A 24,917-nucleotide genomic window follows, 5' to 3' on the forward strand; every position below is an offset into this window, starting at 1 on the left:
TACGTTTTTTAACTTCTGGTTTTCAAAGTAAAAAAGATTCAGAAAAGTAATATTAAGCATGGTTTCGTAACAAATATTTTATCAAGAAAAGCATACTTATAGTATCCTGATGCCAGCTACTTTAAAAATCAACTGTGTATCTCAGGACTTTAAACATGCAAAGAGATATTTTGGAGTTACATAGTGCCTTTATGTGACCTTGGGTACATGACCCAGCTTTCCTCTGCTTTGGTTTCACCAGCTGTAAAAGAAGCCGTTAACACGTTGGAGGAGGTAGTTAACTGTTACAAAGATTAATTGCTATTTCTAGAGTATACTGAGTTTTCAGATGAAAAGTGCTATAGAAGTGCCTTTTGCATTGGTTTTCTGTATATAAATCAGTAAAACAGGATTTAAAGATATCACTGTCGTGTTTGCAAAATGCGTAAAGAATTAGAATTGCAAAATTGCCAAATGAGCAATAGTAAAAGAAGGGCTTTAATTCTGAGTGTTATTCTTTGTGTTCCCTCCCTCCAGTCTTGGCAGCTAATTACACAAATATTCTCAGTTTCAATATTTTTGTAAAGTTTTTACTCCTTTAAGGTAATGCACCCACAAATTTAGTTGCTGTTGTAGCTGTTCATCTGGAAAAAATGTTGAAATATGAATTTTTTCCAACCTAAAGCATGTGCCAGGAAGGGGGCAGAACTTGGGCTTTTGTTTCTGCTGTGCATAAAATGAATATCTGAAAAATATAGAAACAGTGTAAGGATCAAAAGCAGAACCCCTCCCTCCTGGCTGAGTTTCTTAACTATTAAGATAAAGAGATGCGTTCTCTTCCTTTGTCTTTCTAGACTTATAAATCTTAAATTTTCTTCTGATCCACAGCACAAGTTCATCAGGATGTGAACCTGGGTGTGGACCATCCTAGCAGAAGCTGGGATGCACCTTGCTGGGTAGGGAACGTAATTTAAATCCCACTCTGTTGGAGCAGTTGTGCAGCCATGAGCCTATCATCTAAAAGGTGGATCACTCCACTCCTCACTCTCATCTGAATCCAACAATGCCTTAAAGTGACCACAACCGTCTGTTTTATTTTGATCTTGACTTTGCCAGTATCGGTGTCAAATGTCTCATATTGGGACCCTTGTGTTATTCCTTGAATTTTGATTTTGAAAGGTGATGGCTACCAAGCTGTTTGGGAAATGCCTAAGAAAATTTTGGTGAGTTTATGCTCATTTAGATGAGGTGGCCAGAAAGGAATGGGCTTTTGGTGGTTATGTTTTTATTCAGGTTTCACCATTCTGCCTAAATCTGTCATTGACAGAGAGCAGCTTTGCTCTTTGGCTGATTGATGATTGGCCATGACCAAACTTGGAAGTTTCACATATTCCTTCATAATCCACAATTCTATAACAAAAGCACATAAACCAGTGAGTTGCTTATAGACTAAGTACCATGGATGAAAACATGTTTTCTTGAAAATGGGTGGCAAAAATCCTGTGGCTGTAATAGGGCCAGGATTTCTCAGTGTGCTTATTTGAGTGTATGTTATCTGTGCTGAGAGGTGGCCCTAAAACTGTGTAATATTGTTCTGCTCCCTAAGTTAAGTAGTCTTCAAGGTGGCTGTGTAACCACTTTTGGCATAGAGAGTCATGTGAACATACATTAGCATCATGTAATGCTTTCTTTTTCTTGTAAAATACTGCAGTTACAAGCATTTCTGTGTAGTAAGTACAGCCAAATAAGGAGGTTTCGGGTAATGCTGAATCAGTATTTTTTTACTCTTTTCCTCATTGACAATCCTCTTATCTTTGTGGGTCCATAAAATGGCTCTGAATTCTTGCACCGCTTCTTACAGCTATGGGAGAAGTGTAGAATCCCGAAAGACGATTACGTCCTACAGCTTTTGTGAAAGTAGGCACCTAGGAGTGGGAAGAGACCTCTGAAGTGAGAGAGAGCAATCCACAAAGGAGTGAGCCCTTATAAAAGCTCTAAAGACATTTAAAAAAAAAAAAAGCTTCAGTGACAGCTTGCAGTCACAGTCAGAAGATACAAAAATATATAGGGAACCTTGTTTCTCAGTAGATGTTTCACAGAATTGTTTGTTATCTGAACATATTTTAAGAACTACTTTGTGAAATGCAGAGCTTTATTCTAGCCACAAAGAGATTGTATTTCAAATTTAGGGCTAGAGATAGAGAAAGCAAGCCAATGGAAAATGCTGGGGGAAAGGATAGCAATGAAATGACTGCAATGACACACCACATAACAGCTACAATACACTAACTGCCTATTTGTAGATGTTTTCTGTGTAACAGTAAAGCTATGCCTATGTAATATTTAATAGTTTATAACAAGGCTTTGCTTCTACAGCCATGACTTTGCTGAGACGTTAGTGTAGTTACCTGAAGCTATGGGAACTTTACATTTCTCTCTGTAAGTAATGAAAGTGAACACTCAAGGAAAGACAAAAGGGTAATGAATCCTGGCTCAAAGACAACACAAGAATTTTGCTCAGGGAAGTACTAGGATGCTGCCTTTGGTGGTGCTGTTGTTGATCCTGTCTGAATGTGTGATTACTTATTCATTTGCTTTTCTAAGTCGGCATCTAAGACAATATGTTCAAAGCCTTCAAAGATATAAGCCAACTCTATGTGAGTGTTTTTGCAGGACTTCATCTGAAAATCAAAGAAGTATCATTTCTACACTAACACAAGTTTTTTTGGGGGTGAGGGGAAAAAACTAACATGGACTGAGTTCAGATTAGCTGTCCCCAGGTATGAACTGGATCCAGTAAATTCATTGAAAAGTGTGTTCCATCCAGTAAAACAAATAACTAGTGACCTGTCTTTTGAATGAAGGGGTTCACCAGGCATCATGGAGCATAGAGAATTTGCTTTGCATAACATGAAGTCTATTGGAAAACAGAATACATCCAGATGTCGTCAGTAGACACAATTCTGCTCATATAATGCTAGCAGTGGGTGGAATGACATGATAGATCTGAGTGTGGCCAAGAGGAAGGAATGTAGCTACTTCATGGTTGGTCATTGGCTGTTTTTATCTCATGGGCCACTGGCGTGGCTGTGTGTAAGATGGGGCAATTTTAAACCATACTGAATTCTAAGAAAGGGCGAAGGCCATTTAAAAACTCCTTCTCCGTTCTTGTATTGAGCTCTCAGAATGCAGAATTCATCCTGTGGTCTGCAATCCATTGATTTCTGTCCTAAATATTTGCCTTTCTTTTCCACAGACTTTTAATACCAGTTTGCCTTTATTTAAGACATTCTGAAAAGGAAGATAATATTTTATGTCTGGATTATTTTTCATGGTTTTATTCCCTATTACTGATAGAAGTAAAGGAAAAATACATAATACATGGAATGACCCATAAATTACTTTCATAATATTGGTAGAACCTACTTTTTGTGGGTCAGTGTTATTCCTCTCCTAGCCCCCTTTACTACTTTATCTATTTACTCATTTCTTATAGTGATCTGGAGAGAAACCAAGCATGAAAAGACATATTAACCTTTTCTTCTGCAGACATTGTTTGAAAGGAACTTGTCCACCTCCAGAGACAAAACTGCATTTTGCTTTCCCAGTGAAATAAAATTCTACTTGCATGATATGAGACATGATGAAACATAAATATGTAGGCCCAAACATTTCTTCTCTGCTATCGATTACTTTCATGACAGTTTCTGAAAGGCTGAAGAGGCCAGAATATTTCTGGGTTTTGAAATGCATTAGGAATGGTTTAGAATAGGAATGTAATTAGACTTGGTAAGTAGAGCCTCCAGTCTCAGGAACGTTCTCTTTATCCACTACAGGCAGTGAATGCTGCTGCTTGGCTGGGAATGCTGAGACAGAATTTGATTAACTCCTCAGGCACCAGACATCATGTGTGGTACCTCATGTACAGGGGTGCAGTTCCCTGGAACATCAGAGTAGCCACATGTCTGTGAACAGAAGCACCCCTCTTCTGGCAACGTGCCAAAAAAGCACAGCACTGCAAAGTCTATTTTTTCTTTTTCTTTTTACAAACATTTAGTTACTGTTTGAATTTAGGCAGGTTTCTATTTGGACACGTAAAACGGGTTTTCCAGTTGGGCTTTGTACAGTTGACTGCATTGATTTACATAGTATTAAATTGCAATATTTATGATTCAATTTTGCAAAGTGCTGCAATGATATCGTCATTTGGTTTTGGTCAAAATACTCCAGACATGCACATATTGTACCTAACATAGAGACCAATGACATGCAGAATACTTGTATCTAACCAGTGTAAGAAAAACAGAGCTTTTCTGATTTACCAGAATCAATAGGTTCTGTCAACCTGGAAACAAATGGTGGACACATCATGTTTTCAGGAGACATGAAATCTGTTGCATGCAGATAGACAAAGATCACACTACTTTGTTGTATCCTCCGAGTGATTTAACATTTCAAATTCGGGCATCAAGATGTTAAATTGCTGGTTCAGTATCCTGCAGTGAATGATAGACTTGAGAAGGAAATAAGACTGCCAGTTCTATTCTTGAACCAATGGATGAAATTGTAAAAGAAGTCTAAGAGAATTATGTATTCAAATCTCTGACTTTTCTTTGAAAATGCAGCCAGTGGCTGTCCTGTAACTGTAAATCTGTTTTTTCATTATTTTTTTTCCTAGAGGCCTCTAAGCTCATGTCCTTTCATGGCATCTACAATGGCAAATAAATATGAAAAGTTCTACTGTGAAATATTTTTTTAGTTTTATCTCATTTAGGCACATTTATCAGTTTTAGTTTTATGGGAAACCTTATATATGGTAAGAAAACTTGCCTTTTGAAATAGGAACTAAGGAGTCATGCTGTCATGCTTAACTTCTGAATAAAGCATGACTGCAGCATAAACTGATTATAGAAAATGAGGGTTTGGCTTGCTTTCTAAAAATGCTGTCCGAAGCCAAAGAGGTTAACACTTAGGAGATTTGCTTAAAAGGCTCCTTCCAGTTCTTCCTTTGGTAGTCTTGCTTGCTTTTTCACTGGGTAGTTTTTAATGCTTCTCAAGGAAATCAATTAGGACAAATCTGGTTGTGTCAAAAGTTTGCAGCAGTGCTTTCATACATCAACAGTAATATGAAATTGTTTGTAACCTTTTTGGTTAGTGAGGACCTTCAGTTTGTTTAAAGGCAGGGCTGCCTAACTATTCCAGGAGTGCCACTTCATTGTACGTTTGCAGAAAAAGTGTGCAGTCATGTGCAATAACAGGCCCTACTACTGCAGTCAGAGAAATCCAGGCAGTCTGCACACAGTAGTGTGCCTTGCTCCTGGGAGTGGACTGCAAACCAGGTGGGCTCTCCTGGCAGGCTGCACACTGAGTAGTATGTGGGTCACGTTGGAAAAAATTTCACAGCGTTCTGCAATGTGACTCAGTGTCTGAAAATGTGTGTGCGTTTTTCCTTAAGGTGTCAATTTGTCTTATTTAACATTGACTGAAAAAGCTCTTATATTCCTGACCACATTTATTTGTAATAACTGTTCTTAGCATGAGCCTAATTTCATTTTTTTCACGCATTGCTGTTGGCATTCTTCTGTGTGCTGAATTTAATTTTCAGTTTTAATACTTTTTATTAGATGTTTTTGTTTCTTTTAGTATACTGCCGGTTGTAACTCTTAAACAGCTTCAAATACTCTTAGTTGTGATGATGCAGAAAGCTGCATGAGGACACAGAAGACCCAGTTCAGGTCTCTGAATACATAATTAAGACGTGGTTTTAGTGCTGTCTTTCAACTGGTGTCATACTAGATTTACACCACTATTTCTGAATATGGGTTGAGGCCTGAAGGCTTTTTGAATTTTACTGTTTAAATGAAAAAAAGTCCCAATGATGTAATAACTATTTTTTGCAGGAGTTATTTTTATTCGATCTGTTTCTTAACTCCTAAAATTTTAAAGAATTTTGAACAATCGTTCTGGATTGAAGTAAATTTTTTTTTTCCAAAATTAGCTGTGGCATAAGTTGTTTCTATTAGAAAGTTATCTTTTTCTATTCTTTTTGCCAGAAGGAACGCTTTTCAAGAGAAAGTTATTAAGCAAGAGAAATAAAAATCAGAAGTAATTCCATAGCTGTACTTGCACACATGCAGTTCCGTTTTTTTCTTCTCCTTTCTTTCTCTTCCTGTCTCCCTCCTATAAGACTGCGTACCATTTGTATTATTAAAGTCTTGTGCATAATTTTCAGAGGTTTCCAGACCAGAGATGTGTGTCAAACTGAAAAGAAACCGTGTTCCCTGGCAATTGCCAAACTTGCACTGTCAGAAGAAAATTGGTTTCATAAGGTTTTCATGTGGATTGGGCAAACCCAAAGGCAAAGCAGAACTAAAGCCTGCTCCAAACAGAATCCTCTGAGTAGCCTTCACGTAAAGCAAAAGCATTTGTGACTGACAGGCAGTCAAGGAAGAATCAGTAATGAAGCTCACCTCAATGAATATTTAATAGTGTGCACACACGTACGACTTCTGCCGTATTGGAGTGTTCAGCTCCTACCTCTACCTTTTTTTCTAGGAACTGTATTCATAACCATCACTTATGAAAATGAGAACCAACAGCACAGAGTTGCAGATCTTCCTCCCCTGCTGTGGCAGGTCCCTTACAAGGGAAGGTGAACTTTTCTCAGGAGCACCTTCTGTAGCCTAGGAAGCTTTGCAAACTTCCCACTATAAAAACTACTTGTTGTACTTAATATTATCATTACGATGGGACAGACTGATAGTTTCATGGTGATTTTTTGATGCTGTAATATCATAGCTACTACATATCACATATTTTTTTCAGCTTCTCTTTTCCTCTTATCCTTCTTCAAATAAGCTGTCAGGGGAAGGACTTTTGGAAAAATTAAATGTGTGCATTACAAATCATGTTATTGCTCTTACTCCTTCTGTGCCTCAAGCCCTTTGTTATTATAGTATGAATGTGTAGGAGTAAAGCAATGATCTCTGTGGCTTTTATCTGTGTAATTTCTCTCTTAAACACATTTACTGTCTTTAGAACATCCTTTGCAGAACCAAAATAGCAGACAGATAACTGCTGCTATTTATATTATATTGTTAATAAGGGATTCATTCCTATCAGTTGTCTTACTAGTCTTCATTGGTATTCATGGGTAATTCTGAAGAACATCACACTACTGCTGTTGATACGTATCCATGTACAAAGCTGAAGAGTATTAAAGCTTTTGAGTTTTGGGGTTTAATTAGAACAAAACAAAATCCACAGAAGGCAAAGGCAGAGACTGGGAGAATGAAGAACCACCCACTGTAGGACAAGACCAGGTTCAAGACCATCTAAGGAACCTGAAGGTGCACAAATCCATGGGACCTGTTGAGATTCATCCACAGGTCCTGAGGGAACTGTGGATGAAGTTGCTAAGCCACTCGCCGTAATATTTGAGAAGTTGGTAGCAGTCCAATTCCAGTTCCCATAGACTGGAAAAGGAGAAACATAACTCCCATTTTTAAAAAGGGCAACAAGGAAGACCTGGAGAACTATAGGCCAATCAGTCTCACCTCTGTGCACAGCAAGATTATAGAGCAGATCCTCCTGGAAACTATGTTAAAGCACATGTCAAAAAAGGAGGTGACTGGTGATGGCCAATGTGGCTTCACTAAGGGTAAATCGTGCCTGCCAGATTTGGTGGGCTTGTACAACAGCGTTATAGTGTCAGTGGACAAGGGAAGAGGAACTGACATCATCTACCTGGACTTGTGCAAGCATTTGACACTGCCTCTCACAATATTCTTGTCTCTAAATTGGAGAGAGATGGATTTAACAGATGGACCACTTGGTGGATAAAGAATTGGCTGGATGGCCACATTCAAAGAGTTGTGGTCAATGGCTCGAAGTCCAAGTGGCGACCAGTGACAAGTGGTGTTCCTCAGGGGTCAGTACTGGGACTGGTGCTGTTTAACATCTTTGTTGGTGACATGGACAGTGGGATTGAGTGCACCCTCAGCACGTTTGCTGACGACACCAAGCTGGGTGGTGTGGTTGACATGCTGGAGGGAAGGGATGCCATCCAGAGGGACCTGGACAGGTTTGAGTGGTGGGCCCATGTGAACCTCATGAAGTTCAGCAAGGCCAAGTGGCAAGGTCCTGCACCTGGGTCAGGACAATCCTAAGCACAAATAAAGGCTGGCTGGAGAATGGCTGGAGAGCAGCCCTGAGGAGAAGGACCTGGGGGTGCTGGTCGATAAGCAGCTCATCATGAACTGGCAATGTGCGCTTGCAGCCCAGAAAGCCGGCTGCATCAAAAGAAGTGTGGCCAGCAGGTTGAGGGAAGGGATTCTGCCCCTCTACTCCCACCTGGAGTACTGCATCCAGTTCTGGAGCCCCCAACATAAGAAGGACAGGGACCCACAGACAACAGAGCTTGAAACTATTTCGTTCAAGTCTGTTGCGTTCACAATATTTGTGACATGAATATTCAGGTTTGGCTTGGTAATCTTAAGCAATTTTGAGGATTACTTTGTTGCAAGTCAAGTTTACTTAAGTAAACAAATAATACTTTTTTTTCGTAGAATCATCATAGAATGGTTAGCGTTGGAAGGGACCTTAAAGATCATCAAGTTGCAACCCCCCTGCCATGGGCAGGGACACCTCCCACTAGACCAGGTTGCTCACAGCCTCACCCAACCCGGCCTTGAACACTTCCAGGGATGGGGCATCCACAGTTTCTCTGGGCAACCTCTGCCAGTGTCTCACCACCCTCAGAGTAAAGGGCTTCTTCCTAATAGCTAAATCTAAATCTACCCTCTTCCAGTTTAAAACCATTATCCCTCGTCCTATCATTACACTCCCTGATAAAGAGTCCCTCCCCAGCTTTCCTGTAGGCCCCCTTTAGGTATTGGAAAGCTGCTATAAGGTCTCCATGGAGCCTTCTTGTCTCCAGGCTGAATAACCCCAACTCTCTCAGCCTGTCCTCACGGGAGAGGTGCTCCATCCCTCTGATCATCTTCATGGCCCTCCTCTGGACTCAGTCCAACAGGTCCATGTCCTAAACTAAATCTGAACTAAATGGACCTAAAGGTCAGATTTCCTTTCTTTCACAAGTTCAATGTGTTGCTAAAGTCTTAAAAAGGAGACAACATAGATGGAAATGTTTAGAGCGTCTTATTTTGGTGTTAAAACTATGTCTTGTAAAAGAAGGACTTTTCTCCCAGCAGCCTAGATGTCGCTTCTGCTAAGACCAACATGTCCCTGAAGAGTTACCTTTTCACAGCTCTCTTTATTTACTAAAGGATGGCATGGTCAGTGGTTGCTTGGATGTCTGATTGCTTACAGCAGAATTCCCCAGATTCAGAAAGAGTATCACCCAGTAGATTTTAAAGTAAAATGTTGTTTCTTTAAAAAGCTGTAAAAGAATGTCAATGATGCAGCTGATCTTCCTCAAGACACTCAGGCTTTGCACAAACAACATATTTATAATTAAAATAGGGCTACCTCACTGGAAGAAGAAATGAGTGTGCTGGATGATAAAACAGGAAAATATTTGGATCAAGAGTCCCCAAGCATTTTTTATTTACCTATGACAGAGTGCCTGCGGGTATCAGAAGCCAATTTGGTAAATAACAAAGAAAATGATGAAATGATTTAGTAGAAGGAAGAAAAGGTCTGGGAAGTCTGCACACACTGGGCAGGATGTGAAGTTTGGGGGGATCTCATCAGGAGACGTAGGTGGAACAAATGACGCTGGCACTTCAACTAGTTGGGAAATGGGAATGCTGAGGGAAGAGTGCTAGTAGGGGGGTTGGTAAAGTGAGGCTTGCTACTGAGTACTTCTTGGCTTTTCTCCTGTGCCTGAAGGAGAAGCAGGATTAAAGTATGAAAGACTACCTTAACAAATGAACAGTGAAAAGCTTCAAATTCTCCAGCCACACTGGACTAAGTAAATAATAATACAAAGATACCAAGCTTTCATGTCCTACTTCCTCGAGACAGGTCTGTAGTTCCAGTGTTGAACACTGAACATACCTCTAGATACATGAAGTCGTTAACTGATTCACTCTCTGGTTATAACAAATGATGCATTGATCTGTACTTCTCAGTCTGTTTTCATGGTGTTAAATCCAGGGAGGTATTCCCATGTCCCAGATTTTTTTAATCCATTTTTGTGCAACTACTTATGGAAGTAGTAGCTCAAAATTTATTTACTCTTTGAAATAAAAGCACAATTCCTTTTTAACCCTTCCAAAGAAACATGAATATTTACCTGTCAGTGTAATGGTGTGGTTGGTATAGGAAAGTAAAGTAACACAAACATACTGTCTCCAATATTTCTGTAGTTCTACTTTTTCTAGTTGACTGTATCAACCCATGTGAATGCATGAGCAGGCCTTTTTCCCTGTTGTGTGTTTCCATTTTTCCAATTACAGTATTTCTTTCCAGCCCTCCCTGTCTTTGTACAGAGGCCCCTGAGGCAGAGCACAGTGAACTATAGGGAAAGGTACAGAATCTCATCTTCTCATCATAGGTATCACATTCTTAGGGGGCAGTTGTGAAGTCACCTCTATTCTCATAAGACAGATCTTGTATCAGCAGAGTCACAATCATTTCTATGGAAATTGAAGATCTGAAGCTTAAGAGAAGGCGCCACCAAATTTCACATCAGACAAGAGGATGGTTCAGGGATAACACTTTAGAGTTAACCTGATGGCGATCTTTCCCTTTGGATCCTTCTGTGTGTGTAGATGTAAAGGACAAACAAATCAGACAGTTTTCTCACATGCTTCACCTTTTTGAGGGAGATGTTGCCTTGTACATTGGTGCACTTGCAGCCACGATATTTTTTACATAGTAAGAGTGACCTAAATAGGAGAGGTTTATTCTTTGAGTGTCATATTTTCAGAATCTCGCTTTGGAGTTTTGCAGCTGCAAGCAGAGCTGGAGCACTGTCTGTTGTTTCCTTTAGGATCAAAGAACTGTGAAGCTTCAAGAAACGCTGGGAGCTGTAGACTCAGAGATGCGATGAGGAGTCTGCTGCCAATTGTACCCTCCTTCTAGCGCCACTATAGCTAATCAATTAGATCTGATTTCATCTCACAGGAGACTTCAGCTCGCAGCACCACTGAAGGCTTTCTGGGTCTGAGTTTCAGGGGGGAATTCTGTCCATTGTTTGGGGGAGGCGGAGTTGTCAAAAATTTTAACTGGCTGATTTATCTCATCTTAAGTCATGCCCAGTCAGTTCCTCAAAGGTTTGTCTGTGTGTGAGAGGGGAAGAAGAAAGTTTATGAAAAATAGAAAATCATGTTAAACTGTAGAAATACTTGTATTCTCTGGGTTTACGTGTATGTCTGTGCACCTCTCCAGCAGCTGAGTGATCTTTCTCCCAGTCCTGCAGGGCTTTAGAAAGTCGGGTTTGAGGTATTTTTTAATTTTTGCAGAATTCTAAAGAAAGATAGTCATTTTGCACTCCCTGAAACTCAGGGAAGAAAACTGTTACTGAGCCAGGCTTGCAGAACAACATTGAGTGACTGAATAAATATAACTAATACATCAGGATAGTGAGGCCAATTTGAGCTCTAGGAAACTCTTATTAAGCAACAGGATGGACTCCAACTCTTACAGCTTAGCAGAGTGGAATTTGAAGTTGGATTGTTCATGCATTCTGAATGAGTGTCCAAATGATGTGTATAAAAATTTGTGATGAGCTGCCTTTGTACGTTGTGGGACTTGAATTTCATGAAGGTGTTTAGATATAAGATCTCCATCTACTTGTAGCTTTAGGCATGTCAGGATTGCTTAAATGAGCAATAACAATTTAAGCATGGAGTAAAAACAGGTTTGATGAACTGGAAAGAAGAATAATTTATGCAGAAAAACCTCTTTCTGCACTTTTCACATAAATAATCAAATACTGCAAAAGCATTGAAGGAAACCAGGATCATGTCATCTCAGGTGACCAAAAAAATTAAATATCTGAACACTGGGTGCTTTATTGCCACACAACATTCAGTGACCACTTTTGGTGGGACTGGTCTTAAATCTTGTTAACCCTTTTCCCTCAGATACAGCCTCTGACATTCCTCAGTGGGACAGATCTGTCATTGTTGAAAAAAGATTCTCTGGCTCAAAAATGGACAAATAATGGATTAACAGAGTGCACCTGTAAGTCATTCAGGTAGGCTAGCGATGCTAAGAGATGGATTGCTTATCTGTTCTTTCAGGAAGTGTGTGTTGCTCTGTCTTGTTTCCAAGGGGTCCTCTACCTTCTGCTGATTATTCCCCGGTGGTGTATGTGTTAAGGTAGAAGGAGAATAAAGTTTTGGTGCAGTGAGGAAAACAGTAAGTAAATCTCAACTCACTATTACCTTGTTGTACTCCAAGAACTTATCTGAAAATACAAAATAGGCACAGAATGTCCTCATGTTATTCAGAGATGTAAATGCCAGCAGACAGTAAGAGGAAAAGGTGAGTTTGGTCAGTAGCCTCTGGAATTCTGGAGGTGGCAACAAATAAAGAAATGCCTAACAAGAAATGAGGAAAACAGCCCCTTCCATTGAGTGTGTAAGGGTTTAGCTGTGCAGTTTGAATTGGTTCACATAAAAATATTTTGCTTTTTAAATAAAATACATCCACATTGGCCTTTTCAATTCTCTTCTCTGTTGTGCTGAATCAGACGCTCCGCAATGCACACGTTGCATTCCATACATGCATGAACAGTCCAGCTTCAAATTGCACTCTGCTAAGCTATATGATTTGGAGTCTAGGGTGTAGCTTTAAAATAGCTTCCTAAGGATCAACCTGGCCTGGCTACCAAGGGATTGGTCATTCTTGTTCAGTAACACAATGCAAATTAATAGCAGTGGCACTGTTGTCTCTTGTTTTTACAAGCGCTTGAGTCTTAGGTATTGAATTTAATGCAGGTCCCAAACACGATCCAGAACAGAGATTACTGTGACTTGCCACTTTTCCATGAACTAAATTTTCACAGCAGCCAGTCACTGAGGGATGAGTAGCTCACATCTATAATTAGACAGACAAATTTTTAGGACATCTGTAGTTTAGAAGAAAGCAGCTATGTGGAAATTAATTTAATATTGCCTCTGGTAAAGCATCACTTTTTCGGTTATCTAAACTTTTTACCACTTCTGGCCACATTATGATGACTGATATTAATGTACTATAGTTACAGTTGCTACAAAGCAATAGGGATGCTTCTTTCTCCGCCCCCACCCCCTATTAAAGAAGAGAATTAAGCACAGAGGACTATACCCAAACAATGGGAGCATGAAGAGTAAGAGGCACTTAATATGTTTTGCCTCAAATGCATGGAGAAATATAGAACACATCCCTTATTAAATTTCTGTTGTGGCAAATGAATCCACCCTCAAGCCACTATCAATGAATGCAAAGGGAAATGGACTGCCCACACTCATTAACCTGCTATGGAGATCAGAAAATGCAACTCTGAATCTCAGGATATGAAAAATGCCATCGCTCTGTGACATGAATACCAGGTCAGGGTGAACTCAGTCTATGTCTATTTGTTCAAAAGATGTTGTCAGGTTAAATTTATATTGGTGGGCCTGATGTAGGCCAGTTGCTGTTTTCTCTCAGAGCTCTCATAAAGTCAGTATGAACTCTGCAATGTGCAATCTGGCTAGCTTGATGTCGGTGTAGTCATAAACCCAGGCCTGGCTGGCATCATGGAAAAACTGCTTTGTGATCTTGGGATGTACTCAAGAGGTGCCTCTTGGGAGGAATCATGGCCTTGAGAGTCTGAAAGTTGTTAAAAACAGAGCGTATTTAGCTGTTGCTCCGTATGTCCAGACAGAAGGTGTGAATGTATAACAATTTCAAAATCTCTGTTGTTTTCTGCTAAAAAACTTGGATAACAATGCAGCACTTTTATAGTTTTCTTGTGAAAATTCACCTGAATCTAAAAATTCTCTAGTGTGCTCTAAGACCAGTAGATCTACAGGGAAAAAGTAGAGAGGGGAATAGAAAGGATAGGGGGAAAGCACGGGAAGTTGGTGCAATCCTTCTGGAAGAAAATGTCCCTGGAAGTTATGTTTAATTTAATTTAAGATTCTGAGAGGCATTATACAACTTCTGGAGCTGAAGTGCACAGTCTTTCAGGGTTGATTTAACTGTATGGTTATAATCTAGCTGCTTTAAAAACTTGTACTCAGACACCCAAGAAATGTCTAAGTTCTAATTTAATAATTTTTTTTAAAGAAAATGTACATTCAGTGTCTCTTGGGCAGATAAGAGAAGTTTCTTTTGAGTGTTTCATCTCTCGTTTTATTATGCTTAAGTACCTTTTAGCTTTGATGATTGGCTTGACCTAAATTGACATCTGAAAAAGAAGCCTGATATCAGTGCATAAATCTGTGATAATCACCACATTATTACACAGTATCACCTTTTGAAGAAGGAATTGTAAAGCTATTCTCTGTATTCAAAATTCAGCAGAAAGCTATTAACCCTTGTCTTTTATAAACAGATTAAAAAATGCCACTTGTGAGAAAGAAAACTGGCAAGCTAAAGCAAAGCCAAGTGATCTGAGATGGAACTTTGATGTACATTTTGTTAGAGGTCCTGAAGTTTGGATGAAGGAATGTCAGTTTGTGATGAAAAATTTTTCTTGCATGGTGAATACTAGATTCTTAAATCAGAATCTTCTCATCTGTTCTGCCATTTTTCTGAGCCAAATAGCTCTGTCTGGAGTGTGATACTGCTCTAAATTCATGGCAAAATGATGTTAACCTCCATATGTGTAAGCTGAGCAAGGGTTAGTGAGAAGCTGTTTATGACTAGACACACACACACACAGTTCTTAATTTATTATTGTCTAGAAGGGGCCTGAAGTGTAAGATGATAAAGGCTTTCTGTCTTCACATGCTGTGCAGCAGGTATTTATAGCCCCTGAAAAGTATTATCAACTTATGCTTCCAATATGAAAATTATGTGGAAATCTTTACCCGCTATTGTCCTTTTCCTTCCCCACAACTGTTTCTTTGAGGATGTTCCCCCATTTGCTTAAAAGAATACTGCATGACATTAATCAGTCACAGAAAATACCCGCCACCTGGATCTTTATTAGGAGCTTTATGATGCAGTAATTGTTTGAAATCGCAAGGCTTCAGAATATTCCTCCAGTGACATACTAATGCATATCCTGCAGAAAATGTGAAAGCTCTTATGTTGGAAGTGTACAAGCATCTTCTCTTTTTGGAAGTATTTGCAGGTGTCTAAATTATATCCTTTAAATTTGCAGTATATCTGATGCTTTTCTCTCTCATTTGTGCAGATAGGTATAGAAAATACATACCAAAATGCATAGGTAGGCATATTCAGGGCATAAAGAACTAGGGCGGAACACTATGCATGCAACATAGGTGAAACTCACTGAAAAAATGGTGTACAGTTGATATGGTGTGGTTTTGTATGCATATATAGACACGCATCCATATGATTACTAATTCTTACATGTAATTTTCTTATTACTAATTGTAGTCCCCCTGTTAATTTTTAATACATTTCCAACTAAATGATATTCTGGATGAAATTCCATCATGGAGTCCAGATGAGCAAGACTTTGTTTTTAACTTTGAAGCAGAATGTCAGCTGACGACAGCAAATGCAACATACTGATCTAAAGAAGAAGTCATGCATCGTGTTGCTTACTTACCGACTGCCTTCAGAGAGGCGTACTTGTTAAGCTCTTTGCCTGGGGGCTGTTGCTCATATGGGTTTGTGATCTGTCCCAGGCTGGGATATGAATGTTGATGTGCCATCTGAGGAAGGAGGGGAGATGTTGGCATGACATTATTCATCTGTGGTGGATCTGTATTAAAGAAAATCAACAAGCGTTAAGGAAAAAAGAAAGTCTTAAGGTTTTAACGTGATTACCCAGTACAGATTAGACAGGATATGTCATGAGATTTAATGCAACAAAACATTATTTATTACAAAGTGGGAGTTTGAGTACAGCAAACCTGTACTTCAGACAATTAATGGCATGATTAAAGGCTGATGAATGATTGTAGCAATACGTGCTAACTTTTGTATAAAACAGATTTTTGAACTAAAAAATAGGTTTTCAAAACAATAGGAGACCAACACAAAGACTGAATTTGCTGCAGCATTAGGATACAACCCAAAACTCAAAAGTTTATTCCAAGGTAGCTTGAATACAGGGCAGTAGTGTCACTGTCTGTGGAGTTAAATACCCACCTTAATTTAAATAGGCTCAGGCAGGCTGGCGCATATATGCAGTTACACTGCTTTTAATACCAGAATCAGCTTGGTTATTTGCACAGCATTATGTTGTGTTCTCTAGACGTGCCCCACTGTGCAGAATGTGCAATTTTGGCTCATGACTATCATTAGGTAATTTCTTCGAAGCTTACATTTTGTCCTTATGTTTTCTCATTTTCCCTGACAGTAGGTATCACAATATCATACCAAGATAACTTTTTCTGTAGCAGACATACCTAAAATCAGGAGCTAATTACTGCTTATCTACAGTTTTATACCAGCACTCACCCCATATCCATTCTGTAGTTGATTTTTTGCTTTATAGTAGAGAATACAGCTTGGATACTTTCTTTCTAGGATATACCATAGTTTATTAGTTATTTTTAATATTTGAATCCAGACTCTAAAAAGTTTGGTCAGAATCGTATGCTGCACTCTATTTGCAGACCTAAATTTCAACAGAGTTCAAGATGCTCAGCATGTCCTTTTTGCCGAGTCTTTCACCAGACTGTGTATTTTGAGATATTTGGAGCTGATTGTCAATCCTAGAACCTTATCATGGCTTCTGAAATCACAGACGACTGCGTTTTTCTCCTGCAATGAAACTGGTGCTGAATTGGTGACACTACAGTAACTCCCACAGCATCAAGCCCAGGCTTATGATCATGCAGAAAGCTGGGCAGTTAGGGAAAAGAAGGCTTATTATGATGGAGTGAGTGGACCACCCCCCAACTGCCCACAGGATCGGGCAGGCGCCAAGTTTTCCTGCAGTTTGCCAGGATTTTAAGGGAATCGAGCCACTTGGCTTTCCACAGCTCGTTAATGAAGCCAAGTGCATGAGCAGGAGCTCTGAAGCCAGTTAACAGATTTACTGCTGGGAGAGAAAAGGAAACCAAAGGCGTTTTTTAACTTTGTTCTTCTTCACCGTTGCTGCTGCCTGGTGCAGTCTCTGCTGCTCACACTGGGGCTGCCCCTGCCTCTGCGGCGCAGTGTAACCACATCACATACACACATCAACAAGCTGGGAGGGCACCTCGAGGCAACTCAAGAAAAATGGTAGAAGTGCTACCATCTAATAGTAACAGTATGAATCTTCTTGCTGTTAGTGGTTATTAATAGGGTGCAAACTGGTTGTGGATAGTAGGTAGCGCTGAATGAGAAATGATTTTCCCATAACAGAAGAGTTTTTCAGTAAGTGTTTCTTTTCTTTTACCAAACAAATTAAATCTGAAGTTGGACTTCTTTTTTGCAAATGCCGTGTCAGATCAGGAGAAACATTTTGTTATGATGAAAAAAAAAAAAAAATATATATATATATAAAAAATAAGTTGTCTCACTTTTAAAGAGATAAATGTTATTTTGGATTGAAAACCAGAAACTTTTCTGTTGCAGAATTCCCCAAAAAATATTGGAACGCTTTTTGAATCTTTGAAAAGGGTTTACTTTGAAAGGGTAAGTTTGTTTAGTCTACCCTTTCACAAAAAGAGTTGTTATTTTAATGAATGGCTATTTTCTAATAAATAAAAGCTCTCTCTAAGTTTCTGTTCAGCTATAGTACTGGCATGTCTGATGTAGCTCATCTTGTCTTAGAGCAAGAATTAGCGCAATCTTATTCTGTTCCCACTCTATCTCTAGAGTACATCTGAGGAAAGCCTCTTACTCTAATGGCTTGAACCATAAAATAACTGACCACTATTTCCAAACCATCCCTATCTTCCAAACGTCTCTCTCTTATGGTTGCATTTACAGGTACACTTTTGAGGAGGGATGCTAGCACCGCTGTATTTCAGTAAGAGGGCAGTTCTGAGATACCAGCATGGGTGGTATAGGGAAGGTGTGAACCTTTTATCACTACATTCACTAATTTTTTTCTGAGTAGATGTAAATCAGCACTTTGTAGATGCTACTACCACGAAGTTCCCTTGTGGCAATTCTCATTATTCAGTCTGTCAAAACATCATGATTTCACTGTGATGAAAGTATTGTGAGTATTTCTGTGGTCACTGCCAAAGTGACTTGCAGATGTGGAGACTTGCAAAGACAATGTAAATAAGGAGTAGTTAACCAGGACTGTTTTTCTACCTCTGTCTCTTACTTAGACCTATCATTTTTACTCATTCATCTCTTTAAACATAGTGAAGAAAGTTAACCCAGAAATGCACTGGGGAAAATTAACAAGGTATACTTGTTTTTCATCCAGGTGTGCAGTGGCAGACTATGCTGTTACTAGGTTGCTGGGTTACCAATGTTGCTGGGGATTGGTTCTTTGAGTGTTTATGAAGATGTAAAGAAATATGTTTTCCATTTCCAATTCATCTTTGACTTCTCTTTTGTCTTGTTAAAAGCCCAGAACTCTCCTGAATTATGAATTTCAAGAAATTAATGACAGTCATTCTTTCACTGTTGCACTGACTGCACAGTGCCCCTCGGTCATACCCAGATGCTTACACAAGACTAAGTCATCACATAGAAGACACAGTTCAAATTACTCATTCAATTGGCCATTTGCACAAAGTACATCAAGCAAAAGGCCAAACTGGCAAAGTGCATTGAACTATATTGAAGAAAGATTCCTATTTATAAAGAGACTCCCATTGGAATGCACTCCTAGGGCCTAAAAGAAAAATCTCAGCTTGATATATACGTCTGTCTAGATCTGAATCATACTAAATTTTAGTCTAACTGGCCATAACTGGTGATGTTGCATTTGTTTGCAAGCTCGCTAAACTGTGTGTGATCTGATTCCTTATCTTTGGATTTCTAGAAATAAGTGAGCAAATGGGACACTTAGGTTGTTTTCTCCGCACATCGTTTATGTAATGATGATGGGTAAATTCACCTGTATTTGGATGCTACTGAAGAAACTTCAGTTTGTAATTGAAGTAACAATGGTGTAATGCAAATTCTGCAGCAGGTACGGTGATGGGCAGTGTAAGTCTAACCACTGCGGCAAGCTCAGGCTTAGCCGTGAGCAACCAGGAGGTTTTAAATAGGGCTTGCCTTGCCTATTCTGGGGCAATCCATAATTTATAACTAAAAAAGCTATTGGCTTCAGCAGCATTGTCTTATACTTGTAAATACTGCTTCAGTCTCAGCAACGCTGAATAGGGTTTGTCTCAGGAAATAAAGACATTTGTCTACAACTACTTCACAGGATCTCAATGTGAAATTTGAGATTTTTCCATTTGAGATTTTTACTTTTTTTCCTGAAATTGGAAAAAAATAGTAAGCGTTAAATTTTGGAGAGCAAATAATAATCTATTGGATTATTCAAAATATTTTAGGATACAAGGGGTTGGTTTCAATTGGAAGAAAGTTTAACCAGAAAAACCCCTATCAGCTTTATCATTGACCTCTAGTGCCAAATTAAATCCTTTATACTTATAAACCAGATATTCTGTGATTGGTATTTGCACATAGCTGGCTTCACTGAATGGGGACAACTTTAACCTGAAAGCTGTGGCTGTGCTGATACATTACTTTTGGCAACCTGACACTGGTACATTGTCCAGCATGATATTCCGTATAACCAGCTGCACTGTGCCACTGCCAATTTATGTATTTATTTTTAAAAGACAGAGAATAGGAACATCACAAAGAGTCAAAAAAATGTTTATACTGCAGCTTCTAGCATGAATAGTCAGACCTGATTAGCAATGGTGATATAGTAAAAAACCTGCGATATTCACAACCTATCTTATTTCTGCTGGAGCAATGAAGTATGATGCCAGGCTGCTTCATAACCTCCCAAGACTTTGAGGAGTCATTCTGGACATTGTGTTAGTGGTTAGGTCTTCCTACTACCAGCCCAAAAGAAAGAGTTTGAAAACACATGCTGGAGGTCACCACACAAATGCTAGATGTCTGCTGGGCAGAAAATGAGACATACAGGAAAAAAGAAAAACAAAAAAGGTCTTCAGATGCTGAAGAGTGCTTTTGATTGTTATCCCCTTAGGAGGTCTAGGTATAGAAAAGCTTGCGGGAGGCAAATGGAGCAGAAAATAAGAACTGGAAGGAAGCTGCACCAAAACCAGTTTATAGCTAGAGAAAGTGGGTTTTACATCCCAGCCACCAACAATGAGCCTTTGGAAATGGCTAAGGCATCAGCTTCTGGTCACAGTCCCAGTAGTTGATGAAGACTGTGGAATTGAAACTTGTATCCAGATGTCACAGATAACAGCTTACTGCATTTTTCAAGTGAAAATGCTTTTTTTGGAGTATTTCCACCCCTCCCTGATTGTGAATTTTGGAGTTGCCTTAGTGTGCATCACGATGACAACAATAATGTAACTGGTTGCTGTAGTTATGCTGAACTCTGTCCAATTAAGATGGCGTCGTATCTAATTTATGCACTTCATTCAGAAATCAGGGAATGGGCATCTCAGCAATTATTAAATACAAATAAGAACCAAATGTGGGAACACCTGACACACCATGGTCACATGTACGAATGTGGTAAGACAAGGCAAATGCCCCACAACTTTTTGTTTGTTTGTTTGTTTTGTTTCCTGTGTTGTTTATAGAATATATTGTGCTGTTCACCTAGTTTGATTATTCTTGTCAAGAAGCTGCCAGGGTCATGGGAAATACTCAGGGTTAGAGGAAGGGATGCTAGAAGGCCACTAACAAAAATCACCATGTTCACTGTTTGAGAGCCAACAACCTGCCATGAACATCCCTTAAGCTCAGCCACTATCCTCCTCTTCAGCCATGGGAGAGTGAAACCTGTTCTGTAGAGTGGCCTGGGGATTCGTTCCTTTCTGTAGCAATGAAGTCAATGACTCAGTGCTTGAAGACAGGGAAAATGGAAAAACTCCATAAGCACAGAATGGAATCTATTAGTAAATGAGCAGTTACAGGCATAAGGAAAAGAACAAATGAGACAGGCGATGTAGTAACAAAACAGGAGAGGATGGGGGAAGGGCAGGAAAGCAGAATGAGATTTTGCTATAAAAGCCACCTGCAGACACACATACAAAAGAAATGAGAACAAGACAGACGAAAGAAGACTGGGAAGTCAAGGGGGAAGAAAGGGAAAATTCAAAGCAAAATATAATAATAGCTGAGCATTTTCAGATACTCAAGAGAAAAAGATGTGCCCTGAATTAACTAAAATTGAAAATAACATCTATGAAAACAGGACAGATCTGAGTGATCAGAGAATACCAGTATAAAATTGCTCTCCTCCCATCTATAACTGAACTGCCACCAACATGCATATTTGCCTCTTTGTTCTTGAGTGTATTATACTTAATTATAAGACTAGCTCATCCAGCATTGCAAATCCATACTCTCATTCCTACAAGTCTCACCAACAGAAACTGCAGGTGCTATTTCTGAAGAATCCCAGATATGATGAAAGCTGTGGGATTTTAACAACTTGACTATGCCTGTAAACTAATTTTCTTTCAGACTGTTTGAGGTGAAACTCAAATCCTTGGCCTATATACTTGCTCTTGCCTCTCTGTAGGTTTTCCCAATACAGTTGAACTGACCCTCCCTGGGATTTTGTGTGTGTGCATTTTCCTACACCTGTACAACTTGAGTTTTTTCTCTCTTTGTAGGTATTGTATTGCTATTGCCATTGTCTTTTTATTTAGATTCTTTGTCCCTTCCTTGAGATTTGCATTAAATGTTGTGTTTTTAAAGGACATTCTTATTCACATCCAGAGCATCATTGCATGCAGGAGCACACAGGGGTATGTCGGCAATAGCTGGTACATCAAAATGAGGCTGTGCACCCATTAAATAATGCACTGTTTGTGCACATATAGATAGATATGTAATATGTGTGGTCCGTCTCTCTGTCCAGTACAAGATGTGTGACAGGAAGGTGCAAGAGCCCCAGTGGTATTTGTATGCAAAATTGTCTCTGAAAGGTGTGTGCCGCCTTTGGTTTGCATTAACTGTTATAAATCCGCATGGTTTTGTTCTCCACGTAGTCATAAAATGGTGTTTCAGCTCTTGTTAAATTAATGGTGCTCTGCAGAGAAATTTTCCACAACCTAGTACAAGTCCTAAATTAAAAAGTACTCCTGGTTATCTAATCTTAATTTCTCTGCCTTGGAATTTAACTGATTTTGTATTTTAGCAAGAACAGTTGCTCACAATCCAACTCTGTACCATTCATTATTTTATATATTTTTTCCACTTTTCAAATATTTGTCTCTTTTTCTGAAGTAAATAATTTCACTGCTTTCAGTCTTTCTTCATCTGACAGTCTTTCCAAGCTTTGATCATTACTACTGCCATTTCTCAACACTTGTAGCCATGCAGTGCAGCTTCTGAGATGAGGTTCTACCCACAGTAACACATGGAGTTGTGTTATTTTGTGTATAATTGTATCGTAAGTCATCCCTACAAGGGTCTGTCCTTTATGAGATGCAGACTTTTTTGTTTTCTCATCAGTGATGCACAAGTCATGTGAGTAGTTGTATTTTCCTTAAATGTGATAGCTCTCAGACAATACATATTTTTCATGGCAATTTATGCTAGCCAGTTATCTGTTCTGTCTCCGCACCATATCACAAAAACATTCTTGTAACACAGACAACCTACCCGTCTAATCACCATCACAAAAAGGATCTGAGATGAGTGGGATGGCGTTTCATCCAGAAAAAAAATGTTTCTGTTTAATGGAAGTGACAGTCTACAGTGTAAATGCCTGTCATCAAACATACTGTTTTGTGCCTTCCCCTGTCCTATCAAGCAATTGTAGGAGTTAGTCCCATGCTACATGCTATACGCTTGATTCTCCATGGTACTTCTGAACGCAAGTGTCTCTCAGCATACTGACTTCTAGTGCTGTATGTTTTCTGTTCACTTCCTACGTGATTAACCCCTTGGTCTGTTGCTGTCCTCCATGGTAGAGGTTGCATGGTCTTTCACATATGGATATCCTCGGTGGATTTCTGAGGAGAAGCTTTTTTCCCCCAAAATAGAAAAATGCTGGACCCAGGAACAACTTTCAGTTACACTGTCAGATTCAAAAAGGTATTAAACTCCTTCTGACACAATGGTGTTGTGGGTTGTGCTGACAGCATGGAGCACAGGCAAGTGAAGTGTATCCCCTGCTGCAAACATTTATGTATCAGCAGGGTTTGTAGTGCTGACTGACACCAAAATTCCTGTTGGTTCAAGTTGAAAATTGTCAAGATATCAGCAGGGATTGTAGTGCTGACTGACACCAAAATTCCTGTTGGTTCAAGTTGAAAATTGTCAAGAGATAGGATGGCATAATAACTCTTAGCACGTTGTTGATCTAATTTGAGACGCCGATGAACAAGGTTCTTGTGGATGCAGTCTTTATGAGAGGGAGATTCATGAGGGAGATTCATGAGGTGATGTTCAGAGACAACGTCACTCATCTGGACATGGTAAAGAAGGTCAAGGAGCCAGGTCATAAAATCCAGTGTTCTGCCCTTGGTGCATATCTTAGGAGAAACTGACTTTCTCCTGGCAGGAGAGGTAAACTGCAGAGCTGTGTCAGTGAGTGGTGCAGTCAGAGTACTGTGGTTGCTCGAACAATGCCCCGTACCTGTTTTCAAATGGCAAAATTTCCTAGTTTCCTTCCAGTGCAGTGGAATTCTGTGCTGCTGTCAGATGAAGGCAATACTATCTACACGCACTCAAAAACAGATGGACTCTTCATTCTCAATACTTTAACTGAAGTGCAGATGAGGACAGCACTAATTTTGCAATATAAATCCTCACCCGTTCAACCCTTTAATTTTCTGTCTGCATCCTTCAGGCACTTACCTATGTGAAAGTCAGAGATTATATTTCTATGAGTAACCATTTTAGGGGGGATTGAAACATAAGAGAAGGAAAATTAGTAGTAATGTGGCCAAAGAGGTGTGGGGCTCCACTGCCATCTGAGTCCAGCCAGGGAAGCTCACACAATGTTCCTGTAAAAGGGCCTGTGTCTCACTGAATGTGCTCCTGCGCCTTTATGTTTAAATCTATGGGAATTATTTATATATATATGTAAGAATCGTATGCCTGTGAGCTCTTCTGAACCCTGTGTGACAGGTTGCAAATGGGGAAAGAGACAACTGCATCTTTTTTTATCAGTTAAATTCAAGAGCTGGTGACTGCAGCTTCCCACTGCCTTCTAGACAAAGTCTCTGATGCTGTGAGGTGCTGAATTCTCTGTGGTCGCAATGATTTATGAGATGGGGCCTTCATCACGTTTCAGGTTTGGGCTCCTCATTTCTGCTTAGACTCCGAGCGTGTAGGAGCAGAGTTCTGTGAAATCAGTTGGCTGTTTTACTGCCATGCGAGGAGGGTGGGAGTGGGATATCACTGGCCTTGTGACTAAACTGGCTGGAAGCCTGTCTCTCCTGCTTTCGTTTCCCTTGGGTTCCGTGCTGTACCGTCACACTCATATTCTTGTAATATTTTCTGGGCTCTTGCTTTGCAAAAGCACTACAGTCTGAGGTTGGTTTTCCATGTAGACTTTTATTATGTGGCACCCTATCTCCTTTCATGAAGGTTATTTTTGTGTCCTCTGAAGGTTTGCTTTTCCTTCATAATTACTCACAACCTGACAGATTTATAATCCTCTGATAGGATTTGTGACATTATAATCTTCTCTAGAGCAACGCATTGTGGTTTCACAAACAGAGGATTATAACCTTTAAGAAGGCAATAAGCAGATGAACTCTTGAGATATCAAGACCCTGCTT

At 39.5% G+C, this 24,917-nt stretch overlaps 1 protein-coding gene across 4 annotated transcripts in view; it reads right to left on the reverse strand.

The window, feature by feature from the left end:
- Positions 1–24,917, reverse strand: part of SHISA9 (shisa family member 9) — a 196,552-nt gene that overhangs the window by 5,910 nt on the left and 165,725 nt on the right. For all 4 annotated transcript variants that reach the window (XM_063344910.1, XM_063344912.1, XM_063344911.1 and 1 more), the window contains one exon: positions 15,662–15,817. In XM_063344910.1, the coding sequence (XP_063200980.1) occupies positions 15,662–15,817 (156 nt within the window). The remainder of the gene's footprint in view (positions 1–15,661; positions 15,818–24,917) is intronic.

Source organism: Chroicocephalus ridibundus, chromosome 8 (genome assembly GCF_963924245.1).
Source record: "Chroicocephalus ridibundus chromosome 8, bChrRid1.1, whole genome shotgun sequence".
NCBI classification, from domain to species: domain Eukaryota; kingdom Metazoa; phylum Chordata; class Aves; order Charadriiformes; family Laridae; genus Chroicocephalus; species Chroicocephalus ridibundus.